This window comes from Narcine bancroftii, chromosome 6, assembly GCF_036971445.1.
Source record: "Narcine bancroftii isolate sNarBan1 chromosome 6, sNarBan1.hap1, whole genome shotgun sequence".
NCBI lineage: Eukaryota > Metazoa > Chordata > Chondrichthyes > Torpediniformes > Narcinidae > Narcine > Narcine bancroftii.
Window position 1 is genome coordinate 128,659,524 of NC_091474.1, and position 16,161 is coordinate 128,675,684.

At 39.9% G+C, this 16,161-nt stretch overlaps 1 protein-coding gene across 3 annotated transcripts in view; it reads left to right on the forward strand.

Moving 5' to 3' along the window:
* The window catches only part of prim2 (DNA primase subunit 2), a 289,744-nt gene that overhangs the window by 67,276 nt on the left and 206,307 nt on the right, over positions 1–16,161 (forward strand). For all 3 annotated transcript variants that reach the window (XM_069886087.1, XM_069886089.1, XM_069886088.1), the window contains 2 exons: positions 2,185–2,262; positions 5,311–5,448. In XM_069886087.1, coding sequence (XP_069742188.1) covers positions 2,185–2,262; positions 5,311–5,448 — 216 coding nt within the window. The remainder of the gene's footprint in view (positions 1–2,184; positions 2,263–5,310; positions 5,449–16,161) is intronic.

A 16,161-nucleotide genomic window follows, 5' to 3' on the forward strand; every position in this document is an offset into this window, starting at 1 on the left:
GATGAAAAATGGGAAAAGCTATGCTCCGGAACTATGAGAAATACAATAAACACGAGGTTACATATGATACAATATAATTGGTTACACAGGCTATATATCACACCCAAAAGTTAAATAAATGGGACCCAACAGTATCTAATTATATAATTCTTTAACAGTATTCAATCACTTGATCTACCAGCTTAGACTTCTCAATATCAGAACCCAGTGGTTGATAATTAAGGTTCACCACATTCACCCCATGTTTTTTTTTAAATTTTGTCCAGCAGGGTGAAGTGGGGCACAAAGTTTAACAAACATCTTAAAGGTTAAGTCTGTCTGCTGGTCTGGTCTTCTGTTGTGACTGGTGGAGCTGTTGTTTCAACCCAGACTCCAGTGCTGTGTTAGCCTGCTGGGGGCATGACAACTCAACTGGAGTGAATGGGGTGGAGGCAGAACTAGGGTGCCATGGTATGTAGTGTGTGTCTATGGGAGGGGAGGGTGCAGTTTGGTGGGTATGCTCCGGGTGCCCTCGCACGCACGAGGTCCTGGATGGAGACAATTTTCTTGCAGCCATCTGGGTAGGCCACGTACGTGTATTGGGGGTTTGCATGGAGGAACTGGACTCTTTTGATCAGTGGGTCAGTTTTATTGCCCCTCACATGCATCTGTAGCAGGACTGGCGCTGGGGATGTCAACCAGGATGGCATGGTAGACCCTGATGTGCAGTTCCTGGGGAAGGAGAAAATTTGTTTGTGAGGGTGGCAGTACATAGCAGTGACCTGATTGTGTGGAGCACCTTGGGAAAGACTTCCTGCCAGTGAGAGATAGGCAGCCCCTGGACAAGGGCAAGGAGGATGTCGTTCCACACATTGGCATTCTCCCTCTCAACCTGGCCATTTCCTCAGTGGTTATAACTAATGGTCCTACTGGAGGCAATACCTTTGGTCAGCAGGTATTGGTGCAGTTCTTCCCTCATGAACGAGGACCACCCAACTGCTGTGGATGTATGACAGGTACCTGAATAGGGTGAACAATTTGTGCAGTGCCCTGATGACTGTGGTGGTAGTCATGTCTAACCAAGGGATGGCAAAGCGGAAACGTGTATACTCATCCATGACTGTGAGGAAACACACGTGTTTCTGCACCATTCCAGAATCTGCCTGCTTATCTGGTCCTCAGTCTCCTGAGGGATACTTGGGGAGGGTCTATAGATTACTCCTAGTACAATGATTGCTCCCTTCCTATTTCTGACTTCCACTCACACCAACTTAATAGTTCTTCTGGAGCGTTCTCTCTTTCTGTAGCCGTGATACTATCCATGACTAGCAATGCTACTTGCCCCCCACCCCCCCTTACCTCCCATCCTAATTCTTTTTTAAAAAAAACTAAACTCCTGTACCTGTATCAGCCAATCCTGCCTTTCCTCCAGTGAAGTCTCTGTAGCGCCCATGTCATAACAAATTTATCATGCTTTTGGCCTCCTCTCTATTCTCTGCATTCGCATTGTAGTTCCCAACACCTCTGCCAAACTGCTTTAAACCCTCCCCAGCAGTTCTAGCAAACCTGCCTGCCCGGATATTGGTCCCTTTCCAGTTCAGGTGCAGCCTGTCTATTTTTGAACATGTCAGACCTTCCCCAGAAGAGATCCTAATGATCTGGAAATCTGAACCCCATCCCCTGCACCAACTCTTCAGCCACAGCTTCCTATTTCTACCCTCTCTTTTGCATAACAAAGGCAGCAATCCTGAGATCACCACCCTCATGGTCCTGCTTTTCATCTCTCCTAATTGCCTATATTCCCTCCAGGACCTCATTCTTACTCAAGTCAATATCTTTATTCCCCACATGGATCATGACATCTGGATGCTCACCCTCCACTTCCAATTTATGTATGAGACTTTTAACTGGTCTATGTACAAAGCAACCTTTATCAACAAATCTTGATATATATGACAGTGAACTTCACCTTGCATTATTTGAGAAGCAAAATGAAATGCTGAGTTGGTAGGTTGTAGGTTATTCGATGGACTGACTTGTTTTCACAACAGCACATCTGAGTGTTTCTATTTATCATCCAGATCAGTGTATCATTTGACGTTCCAAGGTAATTGCCTTTTCATCGCCCTGGGCTATCTGTGATATGTTAAATGCATGGTTATTTGTGAGTGACAAAACAATGTTTTGATTTGGTTTTTATTTCAGATCACAGAAGAGGAAAAAGAGCACTTGAGCATAAAACTGATTAATTCAAATGGACAAATTGACCAAACTTATTACAAGGTGAGAACACCACCAGTTGGGGGCAACAGGTTAAAATTTGAGACACATGAAACTGCAGATGCTCAAACAATTGTTTTATCAATGTAACCTGATAATTTTTATTTTTGCAGATTTTCTATTAGTTTAATAAGAAAATCTTTTTTTTTTATTAGCTCTTTGATGGAGGAATTTAAAACTTAAGAAACTGGATTTCAATTCTTTACTTGCCTGATTAATTATCGATTATCATAGACCGCATCCTTGATTAAGCAAATAATAAATTGTTGGAGGAATCCTATCACTCATGGGGCTCTTCCCTCAGCTTCTTTCCCCCTTTTTGCATATGTAATTTCACTTTTAAAAAATCTTAACCTTGATAAAGGGTTCTGATCCAAAACATTGACTGTCCATTTGTATCTATGGTTGCTGTTTGATCCACAGAGCCTGCTGCAGATTCCAGCACTGGCCGTCTTTGTTTTGTTTTACACCCAAGTCATATTTTGGAAATTGCAGATACTGGAATCTGGAGGAAGTTTTGTTCCAGCAGCCTCTGACTTAAGCAGGGGAGAAAAAGAATGATTGATGTTTCGGGCCTAAACATTTCATTAAAACTAGTCCCTTCATCAACAAGGATTCTGGAAATGAAAGGATTATCATCTGAAGAGCATTTGACAGTTCTTGGCCTGTACTTGTTGGAATAAGGAAAAAGGGAGGAGATCTCACTGAAGCATTTTGAATGTTGAAAGGCATGGATAGAGTAGATGTAGAAAGGTTGTTTCCCATAGTGGGAGAGTCCAGGACAAGAGGGCACAATTTCAAGATGCCAAGGAATTTCTTTAGACAGAGGGTGGTAAATCTGTGGAATTTTTTGCCTCAGGCAATTGTGGAGATCAAGACGTTGGGTATATTTAAGGCAGAGATTGATAGGTTCTTGATTAGCCAAAGCATCAAAGGTTATGGAGTGAAGGCCTGGCAGTGAGACTGAGAGGGAAAATGAATCAGCTCATGATTAATGGTGGAGCAGACTTGATGGGCTGAATAACCTATTTCTGCACCTTTGTCTTATGTTCTTCATGGAAGGTTTCGACCCGAATCATCGAACATTCTTTTTCTCCCAGTGACGTTACTTGATTTGCTGAGTTGCTCCAGCAGATTTTGTTGTTCTTTTTCATGCTTGGTTTGGATGAATAAACAAGAGTAAGAAATGTATGCCAAGATCTTAAAACATGACTGAATGGATAAAATAAACCTAACTTTCAGTCTGCAGATAACTGCTTAATTAAATGGCAATGAAACTGTGCAACGCTGCCAGCATTCTTCTCGCCTAGAGTCACCTAAACAATGGACACGAGTCAGGTGTATTGTGATGATTGTTGGAGGTGGGTTGGAGAGATGATTGCAAGGGCGATAAATGTTGTTTAAGACATTGATGGTAGAAGGAGGGCACATAGGAGCTCTCTGCAAGGACGGATTTTGGCCTGTAGTTTCTTGATGCAGTCTAAAAATGCTCCAAACACAAAGTTTGGACACCTAACATAAATATTTGCCTTATTTCAGAATCATGGTTTGATTTTTTTTTTTCTCATCCAATATTAAAGTTGCATCACTGTAATTTAAAAAAAATTCGGACACACAGCATGGTAACAGGCTCTTCCAGCCCACTAGCCTGTGCCCACTAACCTACAACCCCTGGTCTGTTTTGAAGGGTGGGAGGAAGCCAGAGTCCCTGGGGAAACCCATGCAAACACGGGGAGAACATACAAACTCCTTACAGTGCAGGATTCGAGCCCCGGTCCCAATTCTGGTGCTGTCACAGCGTTGTTCTAACTGCTACATCAACTGCTGCCCAATATTTACAAATGATATCTTGGTCTGATTGTTCATTCATTCTTGCTTACGAATATCCCTCAATATCGTGTTGGCCCCATTCCTTATCATTAAGTGAGATATATTGGGCCTCTGTGGGTATGGTATATTTTCACCACAGCAATCAAAAAGGTTAATGATTCGGATTGAAGAAATATCGTGATCTTTAATTTATTCATTTGATTACAGAAATTAAGAAAGTGGTCAAATTGAGGTTTAGTTTGAATTTATGGAGGGGAGGGAGAGAAATGGAGAGAGGGACTTATTTCCTCTGGCAGGGAACTTGACAGTGTGGGAGCACAATTTTTATATTAGAGCTGGGATAAGATTAGGAAGCACTTATGAAGGAAAATGGAAATGATGTCTTTCCTTAAAGATGTTGGGTCAATTGAAATTATCAAGGCTAACTGATAGGCTTTATTTGTTGTGCAAACAGAAGTTAATGTGCAATGATTTAATAAATGACCTGAGAGGCTAAAATACTTAGTCTAACATAAATACCTCAAATATCAGGGCTCCAGCAAATACAACAGAAATAAACTTATGTTTCTTGTACCATTTTTGGGAAAAACGGCAACAATTTCAATATAAAATTTATATATTTGTTCTTGGAATTTGTCCTTTAACTTCAGGATGGTTTTATTTAATACATTTTTTAAAATCATAAATGTACCTTGAGACTTGCTTTGACAGCGTCCCTTTTTGTCTGTTAATAAAAGCATGCAAAGTGTTTCATGCATTGAGACAAATTATGCTCCAGTGATTGTATTCTGTGGGAAATTTTGACCAATAACATGAGACATCTGCTGTTGCGATGGAAAAAGCAGGTAAATGCTGCATTTGGCAATAAAATTAACAAGTTATTTGAATAGTTTTAATTTGGCAACCAGCTTAATTTGTCGCTTGACTGACCCTGTTTTTGGAAGAAGGCAGTTCTTGAATCTTTTGCAAAACCTCTCCTTGTTAATCTTTAGATATTAGCAATTATAACACAAACTGAATTTAGCAGATGTTTTTAAATTGGTGTTATGCAAGATTTACTTCCCTATTGAATCTTTTATTATTTAGCAAGCCCTGCTTAAGCATTGCAGTTTGGATTTGGAGCAGTTCTTTTAAAAATTTCTAATGGTGGTGTGGAAATCTGCAAGTTTATTTTTGCAAAGTTTCCACTGATTTTTTATTCTTTGTCGTTGCCTCCAATAGGTCCCTTTTACTGATGTTCTTGAACTGGTTCGAACTCGGAAGGCTTTCATCAAGAATGGGTTGGTATACATACCCCATCCAGAAATTGTGATTATTATCTTGAATGAATTCCGCAAGAGAATTTCCAAGTCTTTGGCTGTAAGTAGCTTTTGGTGGAATGTTGCTGTTTTTTCCCCCATTTATTTTCCTTGTGGGGTTGAAAATCCAAAATAATTTTCTAATTAATTCAGCTAATGAAGTGAATGTGCTGTACAGGAAATGAGGAAAATCCTTGTGCACTGTCTTTGTAAGGGAAAAAGTCTAAATTCACACAAAGCACTATATATTTGAATTGGACCTTCCAACAGAGTGAATTGTATTGTGCTGGTTGCCATCTGAATAAATGGACTGGATTGCTACAGGGGTGTTGGATTGAGGCTGTTGAGTTCAATTTGCAATGGACAACATTACAGTGCACCACTTTTGCCACCATTTGTAGCCTCAAGTGATCTTCATGTTTGCATGTTGGGAGTTTTAAAGTTCTGTGGTTGCAGTATGAGCATCTTCCCTCCTGAATTTTGTTTTGGGAAATAAAATACTAACTGAAAGGTATGAAAAGCTGATGATATCTTGACTGACTCCAGATACATTTTTAAATGCCGCATTGTCCTGAACTGCAACCTCTGATGCAAAGGTGACAGCATAGATTCTTCTGCAAACATAAAATACCGTATATTCTCGAAATTTGATGAACATTAATAATCCAAAATGCTGGGATCACTCAATTACAGAATATCTGTGCAGAGAGTAAAGCTGAGCTGATGTTTTGGATAGTGACAATCGTCTGTTAGTGTTCTCAGAGTATTAATCTCTTTTGCTCTTGGCCACAATTTTGCAAGTATTTCCCATCAGAAAGCTTGACTAACTCTTGAGTACTGTGTGGTGCAAAGATAAAAGATCAATGAATAATCTCATCATGAAGTGATTTCTTGGAAATAACAGATGTAATGTAATACTGAATTACATAATGTTTTTGAGTCAAGTTTAACTTGCGTTTAGTCTCAAGTGTCTTGTGTTTTGCCCCAATGATGCACCTGTCTCCAAGAGCATTATCTCAGTTTTTTTACTGCTGCTCATTTTAACTGCTGCAGCTTTAAGAAATGATGATAAGCTTTGAATTTGTATTGAGTCCCTTGATCTCAAATAAAAGTCTTGGCTTTGCTTTTGTCATGGTTGTCTAGGGAGCTGCAACACCTGCCCAGATAGTTTGGGCTTGTAGAGCACGGGGCTGATTCGGCCACGCCAATGCATTTAGACAGCTTGTCGCTGCCCACATTTCTCCAACCTATTACTCTTCCGCGAGATGACCCTCTTGTCCAGTGTCTAGTCTTTTGTGTTTGCTGATTTTTGTGGTTTGTCTATTCTTTTATTAATTGGTGTACAGCACGTTGGAGCCACATTCCATTGTGCTTTAAAAATGTGCTCTATAAATAAATATTCAATTCCATTAATTTAGTTAAAGGGTGAGAAGAAAAAAATCCAAGTATTTTTATCTTGAATTAAGAAAACAATGAAGGTATGATTGCAAAACCAGCTGAAGGAAACTAGCAAATTAAGAAATTAAACAGTAAGATGAGAAACTGCAGCAGACATTTAAGAGAATTTTTCAGAATTTCAGATTGCATACATTACAGTAAGAAAGAAAAAATTTCAAGAGAGGACTTGGCATGCATAGTTAACAAAAGGAGAGTGTATCAGACATGAAGCGATATAAATGTGTGAAGAATGGATAGAATATTTGTAAAAAAATAATAGAATATTAACAAGGAAGAGTACAAAACAAAGTTTTTGTAGCTATTTGAGATTACTAAATGAGCATTGTCTGACAGAAAATTAGTGTAGGAAATTATTAATGAAAATGAGATGGTGAATTAGAAAGGTATTTTGCATCAATTTTCACTACAGAGAGCAGGAGGGGCCATATGGTCAGCATAACGGTTAGTGCAATGCTATTACAGGGCCAGGGACTTGAGTTCTAATCTGATGCGGTCATCAGGAGTTTGTATGTTCTCCTGTGTCTGCTTGGCTTTCCTCCAGGTGCTCCGGTTTCCTTCCACCCTTCAAAACGTATGGGGGGGCTGTAGGTGTATTTGGGTGGCATGGACTCGTGTGCTGGAAAGGCCTGTTACCATGTTGTATGTTTAAATTGGAAAATAAATTCCAAACTTAGTTGTAAATCAGAAATTTGAAGGGATGAACTCTGGAAAATTACTGAGCCATAGAGGCACTGGCTAATATATCTCTGATCATTGTGGCCTTCTTGCAAGAGTCTTAAAGTAATTGGTGAATGAGGTGGTACAGTGTAGATTTGGGCAAGGTTCCCTTCAATTGGTAAAATGGCAAATATAAATTTTTACATGTATCACAGTTGCAGGCTTTTCTGGCCTATAAGCCCATGCTCCCCAAATATACCAATTAAGTACAATCCCTGTGTGATATTTAAAGGTGAGAGGAAACCAAAGCACCCAGAGGAAAACCCATCCAGACACGGGGAGAAAGTACTAACTCGTAACAGATAGTGTTGGATTCAAACTGGGTCACTGGCACTGTTATAGCGTTGCGCCAACTGCTATGCTTACCATTTCTGCCCCCCCCCCCCCCAAATTGTGACTTCATTACTAAAAGGAGATAGAAAGCTGAATGCAAGTTTGTTGTTTGTGTATGTCAAAAATGTTCATCAATGCATTAACAATTTAAAAAAAAAAAAATTTTTTTTTGGTCAATTTATTGAGAGTTGGGATTATGGGGAAAGAGCTGGTAAGTGCAGCTGAGTCCACAGCCAGATCAGCCATGTTCTTGTTGAATGGCATTGCAGCTCGACAGGCCAGATGACCTCCTCCTGCTCCTTTTTCTTATGTTCTTGTGTTAAATGTTAGAAGCTATTATTGAAAGATTATATATTAAAATAATATAGATGGCACAAAATCATGGTATTTATGCAAAACTAATGCCGTCTTCTGAAAGGGAAATCATATTTGAGCAATCTATTTATCTTTGACATAACATGCACTGTGATGCACAGGAGCATCCCAGGGCTGCGATGCACAGGAGCATCCCAGGGCTGCGATGCACAGGAGCATCCCAGGGCTGCGATGCACAGGAGCATCCCAGGGCTGCGATGCACAGGAGCATCCCAGGGCTGCGATGCACAGGAGCATCCCAGGGCTGCGATGCACAGGAGCATCCCAGGGCTGCGATGCACAGGAGCATCCCAGGGCTGCGATGCACAGGAGCATCCCAGGGCTGCGATGCACAGGAGCATCCCAGGGCTGCGATGCACCGGAGCATCCCAGGGCTGCGATGCACCGGAGCATCCCAGGGCTGCGATGCACCGGAGCATCCCAGGGCTGCGATGCACCGGAGCATCCCAGGGCTGCGATGCACCGGAGCATCCCAGGGCTGCGATGCACCGGAGCATCCCAGGGCTGCGATGCACCGGAGCATCCCAGGGCTGCGATGCACCGGAGCATCCCAGGGCTGCGATGCACCGGAGCATCCCAGGGCTGCGATGCACCGGAGCATCCCAGGGCTGTGATGCACCGGAGCATCCCAGGGCTGTGATGCACCGGAGCATCCCAGGGCTGTGATGCACCGGAGCATCCCAGGGCTGTGATGCACCGGAGCATCCCAGGGCTGTGTGCTACTTTATTCTCTGTGGACCCAAAGGCAAGTTCAGCTCCAACTCAATGTACAAACTCACTGATGACACCACCATTGTTGGCTGAATAACTGGAAATAAGTCAAAATAAAAGACGGTGATTGAAGGCCAGAAAAATGATCTTGTTCTCAAAATCAACAAATCCAAGGAGCTTATTGTTGTTTTTAGAAAGGAGAGGGTGAGGACCAATTCACTTACACATTGATGGATGAAGGTGAAGAAGATCAGAATCTTCAGGTTCCTGGGCATCCATATTTCAGAATAACTTTTCTGGCACCAGCACATCTAGCATCAGTGAAGAAGGCACATCAAAGTGTTTACTTTTCATGGATTCTGAAGAGATTTGGCATGATGTCAGGTATTCTTTCAAATTTTGACAGTTGCTCTACTGCATCACAGCCTGGTTTGGTAATGCAAAAGGCTAGAGAAGGCAGCAAATATAAGCAGGGCCATACAGACTCTGACCTCCCATCCATGCAGACATCTATGTGAAGCACTGCTTTAAGAAGGCAGCCAACATCATAAAGAACCTCCACTACCCTGTATAGATGACACTTTCCTTATTCTAATGTATCATAATTTCAAAGTATCATCTTCCAAAAGCATGAGCCGCGATATTCTGAATTTTGATCTCTTTAATCCAACAAATCAAATTCTGATTGCTTTGAGCAATCTATTTATCTTTGACATAACATGCACTGTGATGCACAGGAGCATCCCAGGGCTGTGATGCACAGGAGCATCCCAGGGCTGTGATGCACAGGAGCATCCCAGGGCTGTGATGCACAGGAGCATCCCAGGGCTGTGATGCACAGGAGCATCACAGTGCATGTTATGTCAAAGATAAATAGATTGCTCAAAGCTTTATTTAGCTTTAATTAGTTGAAAAAACATATAAACATTTTGTATAGTTCGCATTAAGACTTGTATAACGATGAATAACAAAGCATTTACTGTATTGGTAGAGAAGCTCAAACTTTAAAGAGATGCAGAGAAAAATTTTAAAAAATTTTCTTGTGCTCACATCATGTTGAGTAATGAGAAAGTCGTTAGTCTGGGCGAATATTACGACATATAATATCATAGTGACTATGGTAGCACTACAAATAATGATCTCTTAAAGAGATGGGCACAAAATTAACTAAGAGTTGGAAAACACAAGGTTTTACCCTTTCCACCCTGGTCACAACCTTGGGCAGTAGGTACGGAGATTGAAGACCAGCAGCTCCAACTCTTGAACTCGTACACGAAGCATGGATTGCTCCTACAGCACAAAAAGACTGTTTGCATAATTGCGAATCACTTTTTTTTGCATTTTGAATTACTGTGAACATTCATTATCTATATTATTGTCTAGTTGAATTGTTTACTCTTTTATGTTCAGTTGTAGCAAGTAAGAATTTTGGTGCATTGTGCAACGTAAATAACAATAAACTCATTATTAAGTACACTCACCAGTTTCCCTTTATTTATACTTTATTAACTGCCTCAGTTAATGTTCATGGTGTGGAAAGAAATATATTGGCATGGATGTAAAATGTAAAATATCTAGGCTAAAAGAACACATGGTCAGCAGAAATAGGGAAGGTAAAATGCAGTATGCCACAAAGATTGAGGCTGGGACATACTTTGTGATTTATGTAAATAATATTAAAGGTGCCAAAAGTCATGTGCTTGGGAGTTTGGTATGCAGGATTAGGAGGTTTTATGGACTACAAGTACATGATCCTTTATCCGGATATCTAAAATCCGGAAAGCTCCAAAATCCGGCAAGTGGGGACTGGCGGTTGGGAGAGGCGGCCAAGGGACTGGCGGTTGGGGGGAGGTGGCCGAGGGACTGGCGGTTGGCAGAGACTGCTGGAGACTGGAAAGGGGTGGGGGTGGATACAGCAGCACAATTCGGGTGGGCTTTCCGAAATCCGGAAAAATCCAAAATTTGGAACACACTGTCCCCCAAGGGTTCCGGATAAAGGATTGTGTACCTGTATTATATTATTGCACTCTTAATTCCATATTTTAAAAAATATAGCATAGGAACCAGGGCCCTGGTAGTTTGGAGAAAGTGCAGGAGCTTTGGTCCAAATGAATGTAAGAGGGAGTACAGGAGCTGGGCTCTGAGTGGAACAGAGCATAGAAACTGAGGCTGGCCGCGTTAGAGGGAACCCAGGTGAGTTTGAAGAAGTGTGGTAAATGTTACCAAGAGAGCCAGATGCCAAACAATTAAGATTTCCAAATAGTTGGGTGATTAGTTAGTCGATCAGATTTTGACAGTAATTCTTCATTTAAGCCATTCAGTGGGAAGTTACTGTTTTACTGGACATTCTTCATTGACTGGTAGCAGCAACACGAATCTTGCATTAACACCTTCAAAAGAAAGATCTTCTTTCAACAAAGTCCCACTGTAAAACTCCATCATTTGACATATTTAAAAAAAAACACTCTTATTTGACTCTGGAAAATGTAATTAAATTTTTTAAAATTTAGATGTAGTATGGTAACAAACCGTTCCAGCCCACGAGTCCTAGTGCTGCCCAAATACACAAATGTGATCAATTCTCGCCTAACCCTGTACATCTTTGGAATTTGAGAGGAAACCGGGGCATCTGGAGGAAACCCATACAAACTCCTTACAGACTGTGCTGGATTTGAGTCTGTGAACCATTTCGTGTATCTTGGGAACCACCTTTGAATGAAATTACCTTTATGATGGAATTCATTGCCTTTAGAGGAGAACCTTTGGATTTCCAGGAAAAATATTTGAAATTATCATCTCAAATTTGCCACAATAATTATTTACCAGGGAGCTGTGATCCTTGTCCTCCTGTATATTTCTGAGAATAGGACAATTTGTGGCAGGTATCAGGCTGAGGGATGATCTGAGAGGTTTAGGAAATTAATGCGCACCATAAGGGTAGATGGTCATAGTTTTTTTTAATTTTTATTTATCACACCATGAACCATATCAACCAAAATATGTACAGACATTTCTCATTAAATATACACAGTGACACTTTTCCCCTTTTCTCCCCCACTTCCCTCCCTCCCCCCTTCCCACCCCCCTCCAAAACCAAGTTTTTTTTTCCTAAGGTAACTGAGTCTAAAACTCCAGGGTTAAGATGATGGGAAAGATTTACAATGGATCAAATGGACAAATTTTTCACATCATGTGGTGGGTATATGGAACAAACTGCCAGTGGTGATGGTGGAGCCAGGTACATGGACAAATGTTTAGAGGAATAGAGACAAAAATCACTTAGAAAGAGCACATACAGAGTGCTGGAGCAATTCAGCAAGTTGTGAAGCAACCATTCAAAGCAACAGGCAGTCAGTACTTTGGTTACCAGACACAGTAAATGATCCATAAAGATCCACAGGCGAGGGAGGTGTTGCTTCACTTGCAAGGACTGTTTGGGGCCCTAAATGGTGATGAGGGAAGAGGTGTAGGTGCAAGTGCAGCATTTCTTGCGTTCACGGGATTAAGTACTGGAGGAGGGAAATGATTGGTCGAAATGTCTGTCCATGGAATTGAAAATTACTAGGTTGAGACCACATGTAAATTGGAGGAACAACACCTTGTCTTCTGTCTGGGCAGTCTGCAACCTGATGGCATCAATATCACCATCTCTATTTTCTGATAACACTTTCCTCTCTCTTTTTTTGCTCCCTTCTCTTGTTTTCCTTATTCCCTCTCATTCCTTTCCTTCACTTTCCTTGCCTGTCACCTCTCCCTTCCTCCTTTCAGAGAACAGCTTTCTTGATGTTCCATTACAAAGACAAGCACTTCGTTTAGATTGAAAATTCAGAGTGGTATTTGAAGTGATTGTGAAATGTTGGAGATATCTTGTAGTTAAACTGCAATCCTTGAATGGAAGTTAGGTTTTGTGTAGCAATTAAGTATGGGAACCTCACACATCTTGAACATTTATTCCCTGAATGGCACAACCAGAACCATTAATGATTTATATGATCTCATTGCCTACATTATAGTAATGATTGCATGTGACATTTTAAAGCAGAACAATTCACAATATAATTGAAGATTATTTTGTGACTTCTGTTTATTGGGATCTATTATGTAATACAATTTCTTCTATAAGTTGTGAATGTCAGCTTCCTTCAAAGTTTGCACTCTGAAAGCATGGTCTGTTTTCAAACATTTTTTTAAAGCTTGAATCATCCAGAATAATTTGAAGAAATTATGAAGTTATTGTTGTAGGAGGAAATGGAGAATAATACATATGATTTTTTTTCAAAAGGGTGAGTTTCATCTTGAGTGAAACACAATGGGCTGCAGGCACTGTGATCCTTTTTGAGAAGATGAGTTCTAATTTCCTTGTCCTTGTCAATATTTATTCTTCACTGAACAAAGCCAAACTAATTTGGTCATTGCCCTTCATGGGAGCTTGCATTTCATCACTGACCATTCTTCATTAAAGCACTTTAAATGTCATTAAATATCTCAGTATGATGAGAGGATTTGTCAAATAAAACTTGACACTAGAACCAGATAAAGGTGAAATGAAATAAGGTGGCCACAATATTAGAAGTGAATTTTTAAGGATTCTTCAAGGAGAAAAGAAAGAGAGGAAGCAAAATGTTTAGGACTGCATTCCAGAAGTTGGGATCTTTGTACTTGAAGGCATTTTTTTCTGGGTTATACTGTCTTAAATCATTTAAACCTTTTGTGTATGTGAGAATTTATTTTGAATTTCCTTGTCACAGAGAAATACTGTGGATCTTGACCTTCTTTACAGTCAGTATGGATTGTAGTGGTATAACACAGGCCTTTTGATCCTTTGTCATGATGCCAGGTATCCAGAAGAGCTTTTCATTTGGACTTACTTTCCTGAATACCTCTGTGGTTTTTCTTTTGAGTATCCTATCACTTATTAAAAATGAGCTCTTTGGCTCTCTAATTTTTAAAGTTTACTTTCCTCAAGACCCAGCACTCTCAACCATTTATGGCTATGACCCCCCCACCCCTTGGACTCTGCTCAAAGTTTATGGGACCCCTTCCCTGTGAAGCAGTCAGGTTTCAGTTTCTTCCATTCTTCTCTCCAACTGACTACATTAAAATATTTCTGTTATGTGAAGTGTAAAGAAAACCAGGCTTTTGCTTAAATGTACTGTGGTTCCTGGTTGTTTTTTTTGTTGGGGGGGGGTATAAATGTGGTGAAGGGCCCCATTGAGACTGGCTGCTCTAGAGAATACTACTTTTGTGCAAGTTACAGATGAAAATTTGTACGCTTGTATATCCAAATTAGCATTGCATTCAGTTCTGGTCACATTATAGGAACGATGTAGATGCTTTGGAGAGGTTGCAGAGGAGATTTATAAGGCTGTTACCATGACTGGAGAACATGTCTTATTAAGTAAGGTTGATAGAGCTCAGGGTTTTTTCTCTTTCAAGCAACAAAAGTTGAGGAGTGGCTTAATAGAGGTATTTAAGGTTAAGAGGGGAATAAATAGGATGGACAGCCAGCACATTTTTTCCCAGGGTGACAATAGCAAATACCAGAGGACATCAATTTAAGGTGAATGGAGGGAAGTTTCGGGGAGATGTTAGAGACATTTTTTTTTACACAGCATGGTGGGTGTCTGGAATTCATTGTTAGGGATAGTTGTTTAATCTGGACTCTTAGATAGGCACATGAATTTAAGAAAAATAGAGGATTATGAGTGTGAGGTGGGGAAGGATTTCTTTTGTTGTGGAGTAGATTTACATGGCTATACTCAGCAGAGTATCATGGACCAAATGGCCAAAATGATGCTTTAATATTCTATGTTTTAAAATGTGCATTCAAAACAGGATGCAATTTTATTTTGTTTCTTATATCTAATTATTGGGTTTTAGAGGTGACTGATATGAGAATCCATAATTATTTTTTGTGTCAGTTTGCGAAACATTCCTTTGCTTCCCTTCCAAAAAGTTGCTTTTGAAATTGTGCAAAGAATCAATTTTATTTCAATTCCCTGACCCTTAATTCAGTGATGAAATTCTGTGTGTCTAAAATATAGTAAAGATGGAAACATTTGCTCATTATATTTTCAGTCCAATAATGGCAGGAAATACATTGGTTCTAATATAAAGGACAAGATGAGTGGGATGTGAGGTGATGGCAAATATACTAAGCAAGTTGTTTAGATTGGTGAATTTTTCTGTCCCACAGATTGCTGAAGTTGAGAGACTGAGTTGTGTGTTCACCCTTTTAACTGGTAACGAAGAGAAAGCAATATTTTAGGGATTAGCTTTATGAATAAACCAGAACCTTTTCAGCAAGTACATAAACTTTCAGTCTTGAAGGATTGGGGTGTTTTTTTTTTCTCCCTGTCCAGCTGCATTTTAATTGACACATGGCTGCAGTCCAACAGAATCCATCCCCGCACTGCTTATTGCTGAGAAACCATTGGCAAGTTCTGTTGCTCGGAGATGGTAGGATACACTGCTTCATTGTGCGGATTCATTTCTGTGATATCTGATATTTGTCGTGAGGAGAAAAATTCTTTTTACCTTTAAGTAAGACGTGTTTCCTGCATATTATATAATTTAACATTTTGTACAATGGAGCTGGAGACCACTTCATCTGTGGTAAAATGATGAAATGCTTTTGGAGTAGTTTTGAACCTTGTTTGTTACAGTAGTGTCTTATATAGAATGCTATATAACTTTTGAGTTTGAAATAGGTGCTCTTGAATTACACAAAAGATTGGATTTTCTAACATATATATAATGAGTCTTTTGCACCAAATTCTGTGTTTTCTTGATTAAATGCAAATAATCCAGACCTAACTTTCAAAGTGCACCAGTTGAAAACTACTTTCAGTTCTCTAGATTTCTGGGCTGCAATTGTTTCATATGTGAACTTGCCACCTTGAAGCTGCAAAAGCATCAATTTTCTAACCAGTGGCAAATAAGTGGTCGGGAAGATTACCATTATATAATAATCAGCTTGTTCCTTTCACGGTATCTAATACTATTTTGAAACAATGGGAGGAGAAAGGAATACATAATTTATCTGACTATTTTTTAGAAGGATATTTTTGTTCTTTTGTAGAATTGCAAAAGAGATTTGATATAAGTGGTTATTCTATATTTGTGTATTATCAGTTAAGATCTTTTGTAAAACAGGTATGCGGTCGTCAAACTGATCTTG